Source organism: Buteo buteo, chromosome 5, assembly GCF_964188355.1.
Source record: "Buteo buteo chromosome 5, bButBut1.hap1.1, whole genome shotgun sequence".
NCBI classification, from domain to species: Eukaryota; Metazoa; Chordata; class Aves; order Accipitriformes; family Accipitridae; genus Buteo; species Buteo buteo.
In genome coordinates, this window is record NC_134175.1 from 34751337 (window position 1) to 34768395 (window position 17059).

Genomic DNA, 17059 nt, shown 5'->3' on the forward strand with positions numbered 1-17059 from the left:
TATACTGCTAGTGGTCAGCTTAACATGAATGAAGCTACTCTGTAAAATTAAAAAGTGCAAGACATGCAAATCAAATAAAGCAGTTACACAAATAATGCATCTCCACAATCAGTATTTACACCCCATTATAAACGCTCAAACAAAATGAGTATTAAAAGTTATCAGTTTAAGACAATTTAAAATTCAATTTTCTCATAATCACCAACAGCTTCAAAGTGATGCCAAGATTCCACTGAATTCCTAATATGTACAAGTATATCTCCTACATGAATAACTCTTCAAGTTTCTAATCTGAATGCTGAAAGGTCATTTTAAAAAAAAGACTTAGAAGTTTGTAACTTGTATTATTTTTAATAATTAGTTTCAGCAATGACAGTGACCATGAATTCATTTTTTAATCCAATTTAAAAGAGAAACAAAAAACATTCAAGTAGCCTGACACTAAAAATATCCCCCCCCTTTTTTTTTCAGTCTGTCTACTACTGAACCAACCGATACATTAACTTACTACCTTGTAGTAGCCTCCTTAACATCATCGTTTAATTTTGAAGGGTGACAGAATTAGATCAGGCATTAAAGCACAGTCTTCCCAACTTTGCACCTCAGAAGGCGAGGCAGTGGTGGTAACCTCTCCTTAACATAGAGCTATACCTGCCTGGCTGCCATAGCAAAACACTCAGTATCTTACAATAATAGGTTCTGCTGATTCCAGACTGCATTAGGTATCTCTGCAGTTTTTCAGCATCTGCGTCTCCATCCTGTAGAACAAATGCACACATTTGTCACCGTTGACAATTCACATTTAACTTGCAAAAAATATCAGTAATTATTAATGCACTAGATTACCTGTACAACACCTAAAATGTTCTTATATTGTTAAATAGTCACCATAAGAGAAGAGCACCTGATCTAAACTGGAAGCAGTAAGCAGAATTCTCTGCTTAAAGCATATCAATGGCTGTGAGCAGGTAAACAGGTAATTAAACATCCACTAAATGTATTCAAAAACACTATGAAAATTACAGCATTTTCTAATGTAGAATTTACATGTGAAGATAATCAGCAAGTTGATTAAAATTATGACACCTTTGTTTTCAATACTTGGTATCCAAATTGTTAGCATTTCCACTTTGAAATAATTAATAGATGCTTTTACCAATCAAATCTCCTCTTGTTATTCACCTAGTGCAGGGATGTGAAGCAGAAATAGAAGCACTGTGGCCCAGAGCCTATGCAATTTAAAATACAAAGAGAAAAAAAGAAGCCACTCTAATCTAAAAAAGAAGGTTGCTCACCTGTAACTGGAGATCTTCCAATACATTGCTTTTGCAGACCTCTGTTCTTAAGAAGGTGCATGTCAGCACCACAGCAGCCAGAACCATCTCATAACCTGTGGGGCTGCACACATGACCTCTGTGAATCCTTGCCACCTTCCATTGGTCTTTTTCTCCACATTGAACTACCGAATTCCCTGACTATTACTCCTTTTAACACGTGACATTGCAGTGGTCATATTACCATCTGTAAGTCATATGAACGTTAATGCAGACTCTTGGAATACAACAACTCCTATCACTATCTATTAACAACACTATAAAAATATCTACAGTATGTAACACTTTTTAAAAAAACACCATGTAACTTTTCAAAGCCAGAACATCCTATACATATCTACAAAAAGTAGGTTGAGTCTCACAACATTTACGAGCCTGCCCTCCACTCTAAAAATTGTGTGATCTCAAAGAACATAAATGTCAGATTTAGAAGCTCATGCCAGAAGAAATACCTTGCAAAACACACATTAACCATTCTGGAGACTTCAGTTCCTTGGGACGCTGACCTGGGAGGTTATATGTCTGCATTATACTTTCCTAGCCAAGTTCCATATGCAGTCCAGAACAAAGTTAAACAAAATCCTAGTCTCCAAAGTTTCACAACTGGCTTTTAAGATTGTGTTATCTGCATACAGAATTACAGCACTAACACGTATAATAAGGTACAGCGAACCTAAAGAAGAAACACTATTTCAAGATGGCAGTGAGAATCTGAATGTGAACTGCCAACGTATTTTGATTAATTTTATGTTATTAAACAGTAAAATGTCTATCAAGTCTGTAGTACTGTAAACTCTACTGTCAACTATAATTACAATTGTTGTTGAAAACTGTACATTTTACCTGAAGAGGAATGATTATCACTGGGAACATTATGCTAAAATATTTCTACTGAAGAAAAAAAGCATGAAAAAAACTTTACTAGGGTTGTTATTCACAGCTGATTATACAGTTATACTGTTTATATTATCTGTCCAGCAACAGCACTGAAGCAAGTCAACACGGGGTCAGCAGCAGCAGAGTAAGTACCAGCATATGCAGAACATCCAGAGCATGCACCATGAGGCATATTTGGTACTGCTCCTGGCATTGGCTGTCCCATTGTCACTGGCATTCAAGGCATCTACAACTGCAAAACTTTGGGATGGGGGCGGGGGGGGGGGGGGGGGGGGAGAAAAAAAATTCAGTATCTTCACCTTGATAGCCTGAAATACTTCAATTTTACAATGAAAACGTACCTTATGTATGATTAAGAAATACCTGTTGCAACATTTCAAAAAATAAATCAATTTCAGACTCAGTCCTACAACTGGATTTATTGTTAAATGACCTCCGTTTAAAGGAATTTTGACAACACTTGGTGACAAAACAGAAGAGTACAACTCCAGAAAGAGTTCCACATGCCTTTGACCACATTACCAAAGAGGCTTTCCAAGAAAAAAACGGAAGTTACTATTATACTGCTAGGTTTTGGTTTGCTTTGGCAGCTTGGGGGTGGAGGTGGTTTTGTTTTTCAACAGATACCTTAAGGGCATTAGTGATACCGTTTACAGGACATTGCAGTCATTGTTTTAGATACTCTACTTTTTTTTAAAAATGCAGTTCTGAACATTAAGTGCTAATCATCTCATTTTCCCTGCATTTGCTATTGGCTCAGTCTCTCCTTTTCAGTGTTTAACTGTTTATTCAGTCACTTATCTATGCCAGGATTTCAAAGTACTTTCTTTTTATGCAGATACCACAACAGGTGGCCGGGGTTCCCTTCTTCAGGCTGAGCAGCTTACGTATTTTACTGCACTGATATGTTGCCCTTACTTACAACAGCAAAGTAAAGCTTAATTTACCTATATTTAAACCCAGGATGTTTTATGTAAGCATTTAAGTCACTAAGCAAAATAAAATACAATCACACAGTTGAAGTTTATCAAATAAAATAACACAAGGCTTGTCACGCCACACCATCACCTGTGAGGAACTTTGGAGTAACAGCAACTAACAAGAATGTGACAGAACACAAAACCCATGGCCTTGTAAAAATAAACACAACACTGACCTAGTTAGATCAGCAAGTCTTTGGGAAAACAGAAAGAGGCATGGTTCTTGTCCCAAGTTGCCTGTGTTACTCCTTAGCACAGCTGCAAATGGCTCCTGCAGATCACGTACAAAAAAGTATCTTGTTATATTGCAGAAGCAGTCTCAGATTTGTAGTCCTGAAAGAAGCAAAGCCCAATAAGCCATCACTGCCACTAGTATCATCTGTGCCAGTTTGTTAGAAGAATAATTTTCAGCTATAGCACTACAAGGCAATTTCAAAGGAACAGAAGAGATTTTAGGATCCCCAAATACACAGTATCGATATTTAATTTTAACTAACAACAAAGGAGAAGCACACAAAGGTCCGGTTTGTTTAAGCAATATGGAAGCTACTGAACACTGGTGTCACCAAGCTAAATAAGAAGCCTCTGTAGTGACTGTACTTATACTGAGTAGCTAGACAATTTAGAAAAATATTTTCATCTCTTACGCAGCAACTCGAGCAGGCTTCCTTTTGCTCAAGGACATGTAACCCAAAGAGCATCCAATTCTTAGACATTTCTCCTTCTGCTGTAGCTGTTGTAAGCGCTTCCACATTTCCTAACAACTACTGCTACCGTTCCCGGCTGTGCCATCAGCCCGTCCTGGAACGTTATTTTTACAAAAGACAGCGTAGTTTCCACGACGGCTGCAGCCCCACCGCCAGGCACAAGAAACGCCAAACGCGACCCAAGTTTCTCTCCGTAAGGGCAATGACCGCCCCAAAGCTGCGCTCCAGGACCCGGGCAGTACGCGGGCAGTGGCCCCGGTCCCCCCGGGGCCCCCCGCTCCGCCCGTGCCGGGATTATTCGTTACACGGCACCTGCCCCACCACAGACGGCACGGGCCGGCCGGCCGCCTCCCCTCAGGTATCCCCGCCTCGACCGCTCCGGCGGGTGAGCAGCCCGGTCCCGCAGCCAGCGCCGGGAGGAAGCCCTTGCCGCCTCCACCGCAGCCCAGCCGGCCCCCGGGCGCGGCAGAGAAGGGCGGCCGGAGCGCTCCCTGCCACTCGCCCCCGGCCCTCACCGGAGCCGCACGGCGACGACGGCGGCCGCCCCGCCGAGCGCGAAGACGGGAGGCTGCGGCGGACACGCAGGAGGCCCCTGCTATTGGCCAGCCGAAGCCCCGCCCACCGGCCGGGCCCGCCAGCCCACAGCGGCCGTTGAGGGCGGGAGGGGGAGAGGACGCGTGCGCGGTGCCGGCCGGGCGTTTCCGGCGCGCTGCCTGAGGCGCGTCCGTCGCTTCCGGCCCCTGGAGCGGCGGGCGGCGTCCTTCTGGCAGCAGGAGCCCCTAAATGTAGCTCCGGGAGGCGTTGGAGCGCCTGCGCTACCTCTGCCTGCGCTTCGGCCTTTGCGTCTGAGCCCCCTCCCCAGCTGCCCGCGGGGTCTTTGGCCGTGCGGGGAGGGGGGGCGGTACGTCTGTAGCGGAGCTGGCACCGCGCAGGTTCTCTGCCTAGCTCCCCCCGGGGGGGAAGGCCCTGTGCCCCTCTCCTGCCCCGGGTTATCAGCCCAGTGACTAACTTCAGTCACACCTGGAAGGGACGAAGGCCTCGAAAATCACTGAGTTTATGAGGAGCATAGGCATCTAGCTAGACGAGAGCAAGAGTCGCGATATTTGTATCATCAATGGACAGAGTAGGAGCACAGCCATCATCTGTGCAACCTAGCAGTAGCTGGAATAACCAAGTAGCATTGATTATTATTTTTTTTCCCCTCTGGAAGTCACAAGTGTCCTTTTAATGTCTGCAGACTCTTAGAACCTGTAAAGGATTGTTGTGGTATAAATAGACTGGGCCTGATTTACCGCTGCTACATATACAACTTGGGAAACCAAGCAAACGCAGAAACAACGTATTTACACACACTGCACTGGAGTAACTCCCGCAGGGTCCTGAGGCCTTACAAGAAAGACTGATGCGTCATCCAAATAAGGTGCTGAAAACAGAAGAAAAAGTAGTGTGTGGGGGGAAGCAGTGAGACTCTCTTCAGAAACCTTTCAAAGGAAGCTTGCATAAAGCAGTAATAAAAAAGTAATGACGAAATAAGAGTGAACACACAACAGTGAAATGAAAGTAAAACCAATTAAGTTCTACAAAAGAAGCCTCTAACTGAAGGAAGCTCCACTGAGAGCAGAATGAGGTAGCACATCTCAGCATGACAAGCAGCTGAGGGCACAATTTGAATTACAGGAAATTTTAGGCTAGGAAAGGACTTCTGGAGATATCTGGCTTCCTTTTAAAAGCAAGGCCTTAAATCAAGGGCCCTGTCAAGCCAAGTCTTGAATCTTTCTGTTGAGGAAACTCCCAGTACTTCTCTGGGAAATACATTTCAGTGTGTGATTTTTTTTACAATGGAAAATATTTTTCTTGCACCTGGGCAGAACTTCCCCTGAAGAAACGTGTTCCAATTGCCTCTTGTCCTGTGCACCCCTGTGAAGAGAGATCCAACTTTGAGGAGTTGGAAAACTGTGGTTGGATCTCCCCTGAGCCTTCTTTTCTCTGGGCTGAATAAACCCAGTTCCTTCAAATACATGCCAAGCTCTCCAATCCTGTAAGCATGGTGCTGGCCCTCCACTGGACCCTCTCCAATTTTTCTGTCTCTCCCTTGACCTGTCCAGGACTAAAACTGAACACAGTAATTCAGGTGCTCTCTAGTTATCATTTTGCTACAAAACATTTAATTGAGTCAAGGATCTTTTGCCTTACCCCAGAATCACACTGAGGTTCCCTAAAAGCCCACAATGGAAACCAGGCCTGCTTCTGAAGCTCGGTGACATCTACCATATGGGTGAAACCACATCTCAGGGAGAGACTGTTCCAACATCCCAGACTATCCAACGAAGTCCTCTAGGAAGTTTATCGCATGCGTCACAGCCTCCTGCTCTGTATGCAAGGTGCAATTCTTCACACTAAAAAGAAAAAGCACAAAAACAATCTCTTAGAACATACCCAAAGTAAACCATTACAATATACAGGTCAGCTTTACTTCCCAGGTGGCCTTTTGTGGGTCCGTGTTCTGCAAAAAAGGCTTATCCTGCTATTGACTGCGGCCCACTCCCATCACCTGGGGTCACCACCGCCGAAGTGCCTCACGTCTCTCGCTGCAGGCCTGGAGAGCCACCAGCACAGAAACCCTGACACGCTAGTGACCGGCCCGAGAAACTCACGAGCTGGAAGGTGAAGGATACACTTCAGTTTGTGTTTGTTTTTTTAAACTCATGGTTCCTGTTAAAGGTTCCCTTTCAAATATTCAGGAGTAACACCGAGCCGTGTGCCCTTCCCGCCGGGAGCCGGGCGCGGCCCCCCCCGCCCCGCCGCCGCCGCGTCGCGGCAGGGCCGCGCCGCCACACACCGAACTCGCAAACGAAACCGAAACCGGCGCCGGGGCCGGGATAAAGCGGGGCGGGGCCGGCCGGGCGGCAGCCTTAGGAGGCGCCGAGCGGGACGGGGGACGCGGGACGAGCTTCTCGCTGACGCCGAGCCGGACCCCCGCCTCTGGCGACCCCGGCCGCCCCTGCAGGCACACCCGCACCCCCCCCCCGGTCCTCCCCGTGCCCACCGCCGTCCTCCAGCGGGCAGCAGAGGCGTCCCGGAGCGGCGGGCGCCGGCAGCGCGGCGATGGCAGCGGAGACCCGAGACGAGCGCTTCCTCTACATGATCTCCTGCTTCAGGCCGCGGCTGAAGCAGGTCATCCGCGTGCAGCCGGTGCTGGACCGGCTTCCCTCGCTGAGCGCGGAGGAGAGGGAGAAGGTGCGGGCGGCCGCCCTGCAGCGGGGCGAGGTGGAGGGGGCGGAGGAGCTGCTGCGGGCCGTGGAGCGGGGGCCCCGCGGGTGCGGCTGGTTCCACGAGTTCCTGCAGGCGCTGGAGCACGGCGGCTGCAGCCTGGCCGCCTGCTACGTGAACCCCAGCCTCAGCCAGCTGCCCTCGCCGGCCGAGGAGGCCGACCACGACCTCTGCGTGCACTTGGTGCAGCTGCTCCACGGCACGCTGGTGGATAAAATGCAGACCATGCAGGTGGCCGAGAAGTGCTTGCAGATGGGCATCTTCCAGGACGAGGACCTGGATCGGGTAAGTGGCCCATCTGCCAGGCCAGGCGCCAGGCAGCGCCACAGACACTGGCCACCCCCGAGAGCTGTGGGGTACGTGGGAAGCCACAACTAGAAATGGCCTTGTAAGTGCAAAAATGAAAGGGGACTACCCAAGCTTGGGGGAGAAGAGAAATGATGCTCCAAGTAAGCCGACGAAGACTGTTGGCAATGGGCCAGCAGGTGGGATGTCAGCTGAGAACCGGGGAAAGAAAAATACCATGAACGGAGGGTTGGGCTAAGCCACCGTCTAAGTGGAAAGAGTATGGCTGGCTTTACTGTTACTTACCATTTTGCCACAGACCTTAGGCTCAGAAGATCACTAAGTGTCTTCTGGCCCCTGAACCATACCCCGAAGTAGTGATAGCCTGTAAAGTCCTAGAGAATACTTGAGTTAAAATAAAGCAAGACCTTCCCTCCCCTTTTTTGCCATAGGTTCACTAAGGAGTATCATACTAGACAGTGAAGCTGAGCAGAAATACCAGTTTGACAAGAAAGAGAGAGTGTTAACCTTTAATGAAAACATTTGCCAGTGTTTACGTGCCTGGACTAGTGTGCAACTTACTTGGAACCCCCAAAAATGGATACCCTGAAACAGTGTTAGAAGAAGAAATTAAAATAATACTTGCCATAGCAATAAGGGAAAGACTGGCAAACTGAGGGTGGAACTACATCATATTTGCACCCTGAGCTTTTCCATCCACTTTCTAGGTAGTTTAATGTTTCATCTCAGTTAAATGACAATCTTGTATGTAATTTCGTTTGGTGACTGTCAGGTAGCAGTAAGGGCCAGCTGTACCCTAGTGGATGGGGAGCTGAGCATGGTTAACACAGCAGGCAGAGGCAGGGGCCTTTTAGGAGGTTATGGCTCCATTTCCTGATAATGGGTTCACATGTTCCCCTGGGTCATCTTTTTGCTGCTGCTATTTCCCTTAAGCCCTTCATTACCCATCACAATCCCGCTAGTTTCAACTCCAACGGCACTTAGGCTCTCTTAATGTGCTTCTATATTCCTTTTTGTTTGCCTCTTCCTACCCTCACTTCCCATGCACTTCCTTTTAGTGTTCAATCTCAGTCAGGAGTTCCCGCTGCTATGCCTGCCCATTTTCTTGCATATTGGGATGGGTGATTGCTGAGCCTCGAAAATTGCCCCTGAGGACTGAACACCTGTCTCGGGCTGCTTTGCTTTTGGGATGGTCATCTTGTTCCTCATGTGATCACACGTCAAGTTCTGCTAATGAAAGCCTGGGGATACTTTTCCATAGCTTCTTTGAAGACAATAGCCACTTTCCAGAGGCTTAGCGATTATATCTTTAAGTTGGAATTGAGATGATGAAGCCAGAGTTTAGGAAGGGAAATGTTCCGTGTTACAGATTAAGTCTGAGCTCTGGTAAGCTGTATGACATCACTTCTCCTTAATCAAGGTTGGCTAGTCCCTAAACCAGTGTGAACACCAGTTATTATTCCACAATAATAATTATTAGATAGCGATTATTATTATAACCATTGTCCAGTACTACCAGTCTCTTCAGTTAAATTTCAGGTCTTGTAGGTTTTATATATCCTTCCTGAAACCATATGGGATAAACATGAGGTTGGACAAAACTGCAGTGAGTCTCTTCTGATGAGTGGCGGGCCCACTTTATATCTTTAAGTATGTTTTAATGATGACAGGGAAATGCTCTTCTACCTACACTATTCTTACTAACTTACCTGAACCATTTTCAAAGTCTGTCTCAGGATTGGGTTTGTTTTCTATTTTCACCAGATCCACACTGTTACTGACAATCGTGGGAACAGAGATGGTGCAAGGGAGCTGCTGAGCAGAATAGTGCATAAGAAAGATTGGTTCTCTCCTTTTTTGATTGCTCTGCGTGAAACCCAACATGGAGGCCTTGCAGATGATTTAAGCGGAAATACAGGAGGTAATCATCTTATTTCACTAGTACTAATGTGTGGGGGTTTAATATATCTTTTTTTGTACTGTTAATTAAGAAACAATGCAGGGTTCTCACCGTATTGATTTTGCTGTGACACTGAGACTAATGCTTTCACTTATCTGGGAATTTCAAAATCAAGTTATTTAACAGCTTATTCAATAGATTCTTAAACACTAACAATCCTTATTAAGCAATATCAGAATTACAGTAATATGTATGTAGTTGTAATTAAACTGAATCCTTACCATTTATAACCCATTGGTTTTCAATGTGATGTTTTTATAATAATTCATAACAAATATTCTGAAGATTAATTTGAACAAACAAAATAAACATTTCCTGGATTTCTCCTTCAACACAAGGGCTAGTGTTTCCTTTATAGAATGGTTTACAAATATATGCGGCATTTTAAAGTACACTGCAGTTGAGGATAAGACAGTCATAAGTCTCAAGACATTGTATAAAATTTACTATAAGTAGCAGAATAAACTAGTAAAGAGATTATTTACAGAAATGAAATGAAAAGAACTATAGGTTTTCAGCTACTACTTTTTATTCCTATACAATGATTATGATATTGTAAAATTATCCCAGTGCTCCCCTGGATTCTAAAATATGAAAAAGGAAGCAGCCCCCAAATAGTCTATCCCTCATTTTTTACTGGGCTCCACATATGTTTTATAAGATTTTTAAGACTAAATTTTTTTAACAGATTTCCCATTTAGCAGCTTCAGCCTTCTCGCTTCAGGAGCTCACCAGAACTATATCTCTGTACTTTTAGTTGCTGCATATGGGACAATGCATTAAGATTGGGATAAAAGGCGCATGAAGGTGTCTCTTCCAGTTGAGGACAGGAATCAACCTGTCTTCTGCCAGACACGGATAAGCAGCTGCCATATTTGAGTGTGCAGTTCAAAGGTCTTTGAGTGTTCCAGTCTGCAGGACAAGGGCAACCAAGTTAGACGCTCAGAAGATAGTTCTGAGTGAAGTTCAGATGCTGGGAATAGCTGAGGTCAGCTACTGTGATCCTAATTTTCATTTTGTGTTGCAGCTTTGTCAGGCTTAAATTCTTGTCTTTGTTACTTTGCTGTCAGTAAGGTAAACAAAGTAATAAATATTTAGCAAATATGCAAATTATTAATTTTTTTTCATATTTTTATTTTCAGTTCTTTTCAAACTTTGCATTTCTGAATTTTCAGTATAGTGCAGACCATATAGGGTAAAACTTAAGTTTAATTCAGTTGTTTAATGCAATACTGAATGAATGCATTTATTCCACAGTTTCTCAGTAATCTTGAGCAATGCAGGCCCTAAAAGAAACTGTATGGATTAATATGTAAAGCGTAAATTGTGTTGCTCTTACCAGAGGATAAGAAATTTTCCATGTACGCAGTCCTGTACATGTGTAGATATGTAAAGTGTACGATTGTTGTAGCATCCACTGATAAAAGGTCATAGACAAGAAACACTAAGAACAGGTTCATTGGGTACCTGGGAAGGAGAAGAGTGGTGCTTCATTTTATTACTCCAGGTTGATCCTCAGTGATTTGTTACAGTAAAATACATTGTTATTAGCAGACACCTACACACAGACATTGAGAACTTTATAAAAAATAAATCTTGAAGTAAATTAAATCTATTAATTTCTTTAAATTTAATTTCTAATTGCGGAGTAATTTAGTTCCAAATCTGGAAAACCCTGGCATGTGGTCTTACGCAGTTTTTTGTGAAAAACGTTTATAATTTATTGAACAGCATTTTTTGCCTTTGGAGCATGCCTAGTTCTGCATGAGTCTAATAAAAATAAAAGAACAGAGAAGTCAAAGGGAAATGATTTCCTTATTTGAAATAAGACAAAGAAGTGGAAGGAAAGAAAACATTCTGTGAAAGCTCTCTCAGGTTTTCTATTTTATGGGCAAGTTTTCTAGTCCTGCTGTAAGGTACATCCATTTATGAGCTTACAGGACCAATGGAATTGAGAAGGTAGGAAACGTGGTCTAGTCCACAAATTCAGTATTCAGATCTTTATAGTGACTGCAAATATTTGAGATTTATGACCAACAACTTTCTTAATATTTATAAAAACATCAAAATTCCAAGCTATAATGTTTAAGTCAAGACCAAGACCATTTGTTATGCCATTATGAGCATGATAAATACAAGTTAGTTCTATGTTTTCTGTGCTCCACGCTAAAAGGAATGAAATGTTTTATAGTGCCTTGGAATTTCTATTTATTTTCTAGGAACAGAGAATAGACAAAATGGGATGAAGAACAGTACAAATGAAGAAACAGAAGTTACAAGCCAACCAGGATATGCCGTAGTGGAGGATTTGAAACAGCAAGAAAATGTGAATGAAAGTTTCAGCAGTGAGAACAGTGTATTGGAAGCATGTATTGGAACGAATTCTGTAGTTTCAGGTATGTCCACTAACTGGTATTTTGTGCTGGTACCAGTTAACTTTAGTAACTGCAAGTAACTGAGGGAACGTTCTTGGTGCATTAGCTCCCATCTTGCTCAGAAATTCAGGAACATATGGTACTGTTGAGGTGAAGGGAATGCATGGAAAAAGTAATTCTTAATTTTTTGGAAGCAGTAAATTCTATTTCTTCCTATGAATTAAGAGCAATAGCAATTCTAAGGGTCAGATCTACAAATTTGTTCCGTTCAAAGAGTTGCTCTAGGACAAGAATATGTCGTCATACTTGAACTAATTAATCTGAAAGGTAAGAGCTGGTTTAGAAACCAATTCGCTAGCACAGTGCAGCATGGTTTAGGAGGTAAATGGCCAAAAACCTGTAGCACACTGTGCAGCCTTCATGTAGACATGTTCTGTATCCTGGGTGTAATGATGGTGCTTTATCTACCATGGGCTGCTTGATTTTCTTATAATTAAGAAACATTAATGATCTTCCTTTCCTCTTAAATAGCACTTTAACAACTTTGTATTATTATTTTTTTAATTTACTGTGTGAAGAAATGAGTAATTTTCAAACATATTAATATTTTTAATTAACAATATTAGGTTATTAAATGAATACTTTATTTCAGACCTGTTCATGGTAGGTTTATACTATCCAATGAAAACATTAGGTTTACAATTGACAACTCCTCCCAGTGTTGACAAAGTTTAAATCAAGAGGAATGTTTCTGTACCACTATAACTGCAGCTGTATTAAGTACTTCTTTCTACAAGGTTGGTAATTCTATATTGAAAAACATTTTTGGTTTTGGCAAGTCCTTTAGCGATGTCCAACAAGTAAATTTTCTGTTTATTTTAATAATTTATATTTACAGAGCATCCAACAACCTTTGTCACATCACATGCTCAGAAGTACATTTTTTAGTACAAATTTTTAGAAATTGTTGTGGCCTGTTCATATGGATCCACTTTTAAAAACATGCCTGGGGACCTGATTATGAACAACAGCAATTACCAGCAACAATTCCCAGACATAGCTGGGAACCAATGATTTAAACATATGCTGTATGATTAAGGAACCATTCATATGTGTTACAAGTTCAGATGGAGCTCAAACAATAGTTACAACTGAGATAAATCATGCCTGAAATTATTTTAGTGGGCTTACTCAGCCAAAGGAGTAAGACGGCTAAGGCTGCTCTTTTTTTATCAAATATGAATAAATTTAAAGAAAAAAAAAAATTGGCTCTGAAAACTGCAGCCTTTCAGTGTGCAACAGTAGTAGCCTATTTCTCATTTAGCATGATATTAACAGCATATCACAATGTTTTGTAGCAAGTAATGAATTCTTAACTACAACAAAAATATCAACTTGGTTTTCCTGGATTAGAACGTAATTTGGCAGTATAAAGAAGAGGTGCCAGATATTTAATGATGATTCAGAATGGATCAGACTGAGTTATCCTCACTCTTAGGGTCCTTTCAAGGCAAGGCTGAGACTCTTAATTGTAGCCTTGAAGGTACAACCGAGGGTGGGTTTTCACTGCTGTTAGCCTGATCTTCTACTTGACTCTTGTCAGGTTGAGGGTTACAGGTAACTAGATCTATTCGCTATTAACTGGCCTGCCATAAGCTAATTCTGGCCTGAAAACTATGGTCTTCTCAGCACTGAACAGTACTGAAATTAATAGACGGGGTATTAGCAGTTTGTGCAGTTGGGTGGATCTGTTCAGTCAAATGGTGCTAAGGGTGTACCTACTACATGAATTCTGGCAGTTTGGTTCAGATGGCCTTAAATCTGGTGTGAACTGTGTGCCTGCAAGTTGCCGGAACACATCTCATTTGGTTTCAGCTGACAGGAGTTCTTCTGATTCAAACCAGCTCTGTGATATGAACCAAAGTATTATAAGTGGGAACAATTGACAGATTCACTGTAAACGCGCACTTCTGAGTAGAGCTAAACCAGCAGTGTAGATGCAACATAGCAAGGGCTGCCAGCAGACAGTGCTGCATGAAGATGGCTGTAGAAGCACTGACTCACATTCAGCCATCTTGAAGTGCAGGAAGCTTTGATCTCTATGCACTTGTACACACAGACTTACCCGAACTCAAGTCTTTTTCCATTTCCATCATTTCTCATGATCTCATAAGACTGTTATTTTTAGACAAGGCAGCTGAAAATACAACTGGAGCCCAGACTCTACTTCCAAGTAGGCTGGGAACCCACTTAATTTGCAATTTGATGCTGTCAAGTATTGTCAGTTTTGCAGTACACTCCCACCGTTCCTTCATATATTGAGGACAAATTTCAAGGAGAAAAAAGCTTTTTCAAGTCACTTGAAATTACTGCAATTTGCATTGTATCTAAAGCCTCCCTCCTTTGACCCTTTTTTTGGAGTAGCTGAAACAGAGGGAGTCAGAAGGTATATGAGGGCAGTAGGGTCATAAAGACAAAGTAGAAATAGATCATTTAGCCTAAGAGAAAACTGAAGAGAAATTGTGCATGCAAAAACACAGATGAGAAACTGCACACACAAAAAACAACACAAAAGCCATAAGTTTGCAAGGTCAGAAGTGAAACACTTGGATTAAGGCTACAGTTACCTGTATAAACAACAATTTAAATAGCAGCTCTGTTTTTCAAGGCTGGTTTCATAAAAAAAACCAACTTGACTGGAACAAATAATTACACTGTAATTAACTGGAGATTTCAATAATATCTCACAAAATGGCCCTTAATGCTTTAGGTTAGAAAAACTGCCCATTAATTTGAAAGTAGGACCAATTTTAATAGCCTGTTTATATTTTGGTCTTTCATATATATTTTCCGATGTTTGAAACTTACTCTATGACATAATGTAGCACAGGACAGGAAAGAAAGACTTTTTAAACTAATGTTTCCTAGATCCATTTTTTTTTAATTGCATTCCATTGTCTTTATACTTACTAGTCAGTGCAAAGTGACTGAAAATCTTTCTGTGGAATATGCTGCATTACAATGTGCAAGTAGCACTGTAAGGAAAGACTAGTGAAAGTGGTGAAAACAGCTATAGAATATCAACTCTTTTAACTTCATTGTTTTGGAAAGGCTTACTGTTTTTATTTTTAAATAATTCAAGAAAGTTGCCATGTTTGAAAAAGGAGAACATTATTCACCTTTGTCATGGTTTAATCCTCACCAGCAACTAAGCACCATGCAGCCGCTCACTCACTTCCCCCCCCCCACCCACCCAGTGGGATGGGAGAGAGAATTGGGAAGAAAAAAAAAAAAAAGGTAAAAGTTGTGGGTTGAGATAAGGACAGTTTAATAGAACAGAAAGTAAGAAACTAATAATGGTAATAGTAGCAATAATAAAATAACAATAATAACAACAAAAGGATTGGAAAATACAAAACAAGTGATACACAATGCGATTGCTCACCATTCCCCAACCAATGCCCAGTTAGTTCCCAAGCAGCGATATCCCCCCAGCCCCACTCCTCCCAGTTTATATACTAGACATGACATCACATGGTATGGAATATCCCCTTAGCCAGTTTGGGTCAGCTGCCCTGGCTGTGTCCCTTGCCAACTTCTTGTGCCCCTCCAACCTTCTTGCTGGCTGGGCATGAGAAGCTGAAAAATCCTTAACTTATTATAAACACTACTTAGCAACCACTGAAAACATCAGTGTGTTATCAACATTATTCTCATACTAAATCCAAAACATAACACCATACCAGCTACTAGAAGGAAAATTAACTCTGTCCCAGCTGAAACCAGGACAACCTTTTGTTTGGAAGACAAGTATTTTGCATTTCACTCCACCACTGACGTTTTCTGTTGAGAGATTCATATGTAATACATACTGCACATTGTAATTCAGATAGTTATGTACAGAACACTTTGCAAATGCATATTCTCTGCTGCATATACATCTTTCACTAGGCCATTTTAGATGGGAGACCACATGGAATAGATACATAGAATTTTAATTTTGTTCTCTCTTTCCTATCAGCATGGATTCCTAGAAAGTGAAAACGAGAGATAGCAGTGTCATCTTCATAGCTGGAATTTCCACTAATGCTACTTAATAGTTTGTCACAGGTCTTTGAACACAGATTATAACTGGTGAGGTTTTCTTCTTTTTTCAGGGCATTGTTGTCTTTTAATATGATATTAAAGGCATGCTATTATATAATGATAGGGAAATTTTATATAAATTAGGCTTCTGCTGTGAATATATTTTTTAAGTAAGTGCCCTTCTGTTGATTGCATTGATTTCTAGGAGACTAGGCTTTTAATTTAGGCACTTAAAGTCTTTAGTGCCCTTGCCCATCTTAACACTTCCTACAGATGGTGTTGATTCATAGCTGGATCAGAATTTGAGGTCTGCATGGTAGAAATTATGAAGACTGTAGGACAGCAAGACAGATGTTTGCATCACTTTCCATGGTTATCTTAGAAAAACTAAAAGTAAAGACTTAAACAAATATCTGACTCCTAGTGGTAGCTAAAGTAGCTTCATTTCAATTGTCTGTATTATACTCGTTCTGTGAAATAGCAGAATAGTTCTGTCATTCATTCATCTTTCAAGGAGAGCAAAACTTGCATAAAGGGAAGTCAAAGCTTCATATTTTTACTGAATGCAGAGTAGATTTAATTTCCACCCCACTTACCAAGATTTTGTAGTGTATATTTCAGGAGTACCATTCTAAGACACTAACTTCCATTCAGTTCTAAACTCTCATTCACAGCATCTATTTTGCTTCATGAATTATTTGTTGGGGACAATATGGATATGGACCATAATGGGATATTCACTGGAAAAAAACTATGAAAAACTTGATAGGACAAGTTCAGTAGCTAATTAAGCAAAACTTAGGTCAACACTATTATTCTGACTGATTTCTTACACACACCGTGAGCTTAGTTGCAGAGTGCCGCAGGTAAGCTGACAGTGCAGGGTGAGGCTGTTTGCAGCAGATTTTTCCAGAAAAACTGTGTATCTGTTTAGATATTAAAAGGGCTGAGTTTTGCAAAATCTAGCTATATAAATTACACTTGTGACTGTAAAAACAGTCAGTGTAATACATTGATTGCCCAGCAGAGGGAGAGCTTAACATGAGAATATCTACAGTAAACTTGCCAGATTTCTGTGGCAGGGTCCAAATCTTCTATTGGGTGCAACAGGATTGTTGGTCTCTGCTTTTACTTGCAAACAGTT

General features: G+C 41.9%; 1 protein-coding gene across 3 annotated transcripts in view; it reads left to right on the forward strand.

Moving 5' to 3' along the window:
* The first annotated feature begins 6970 nt into the window (after positions 1-6970).
* The window catches only part of IFIH1 (interferon induced with helicase C domain 1), a 33828-nt gene continuing 23739 nt past the window's right edge, over positions 6971-17059 (forward strand). For all 3 annotated transcript variants that reach the window (XM_075028564.1, XM_075028567.1, XM_075028566.1), the window contains exons 1-3: positions 6971-7473; positions 9259-9415; positions 11674-11850. In XM_075028564.1, coding sequence (XP_074884665.1) covers positions 7024-7473; positions 9259-9415; positions 11674-11850 — 784 coding nt within the window. In that variant the 5' untranslated portion in view covers positions 6971-7023. The remainder of the gene's footprint in view (positions 7474-9258; positions 9416-11673; positions 11851-17059) is intronic.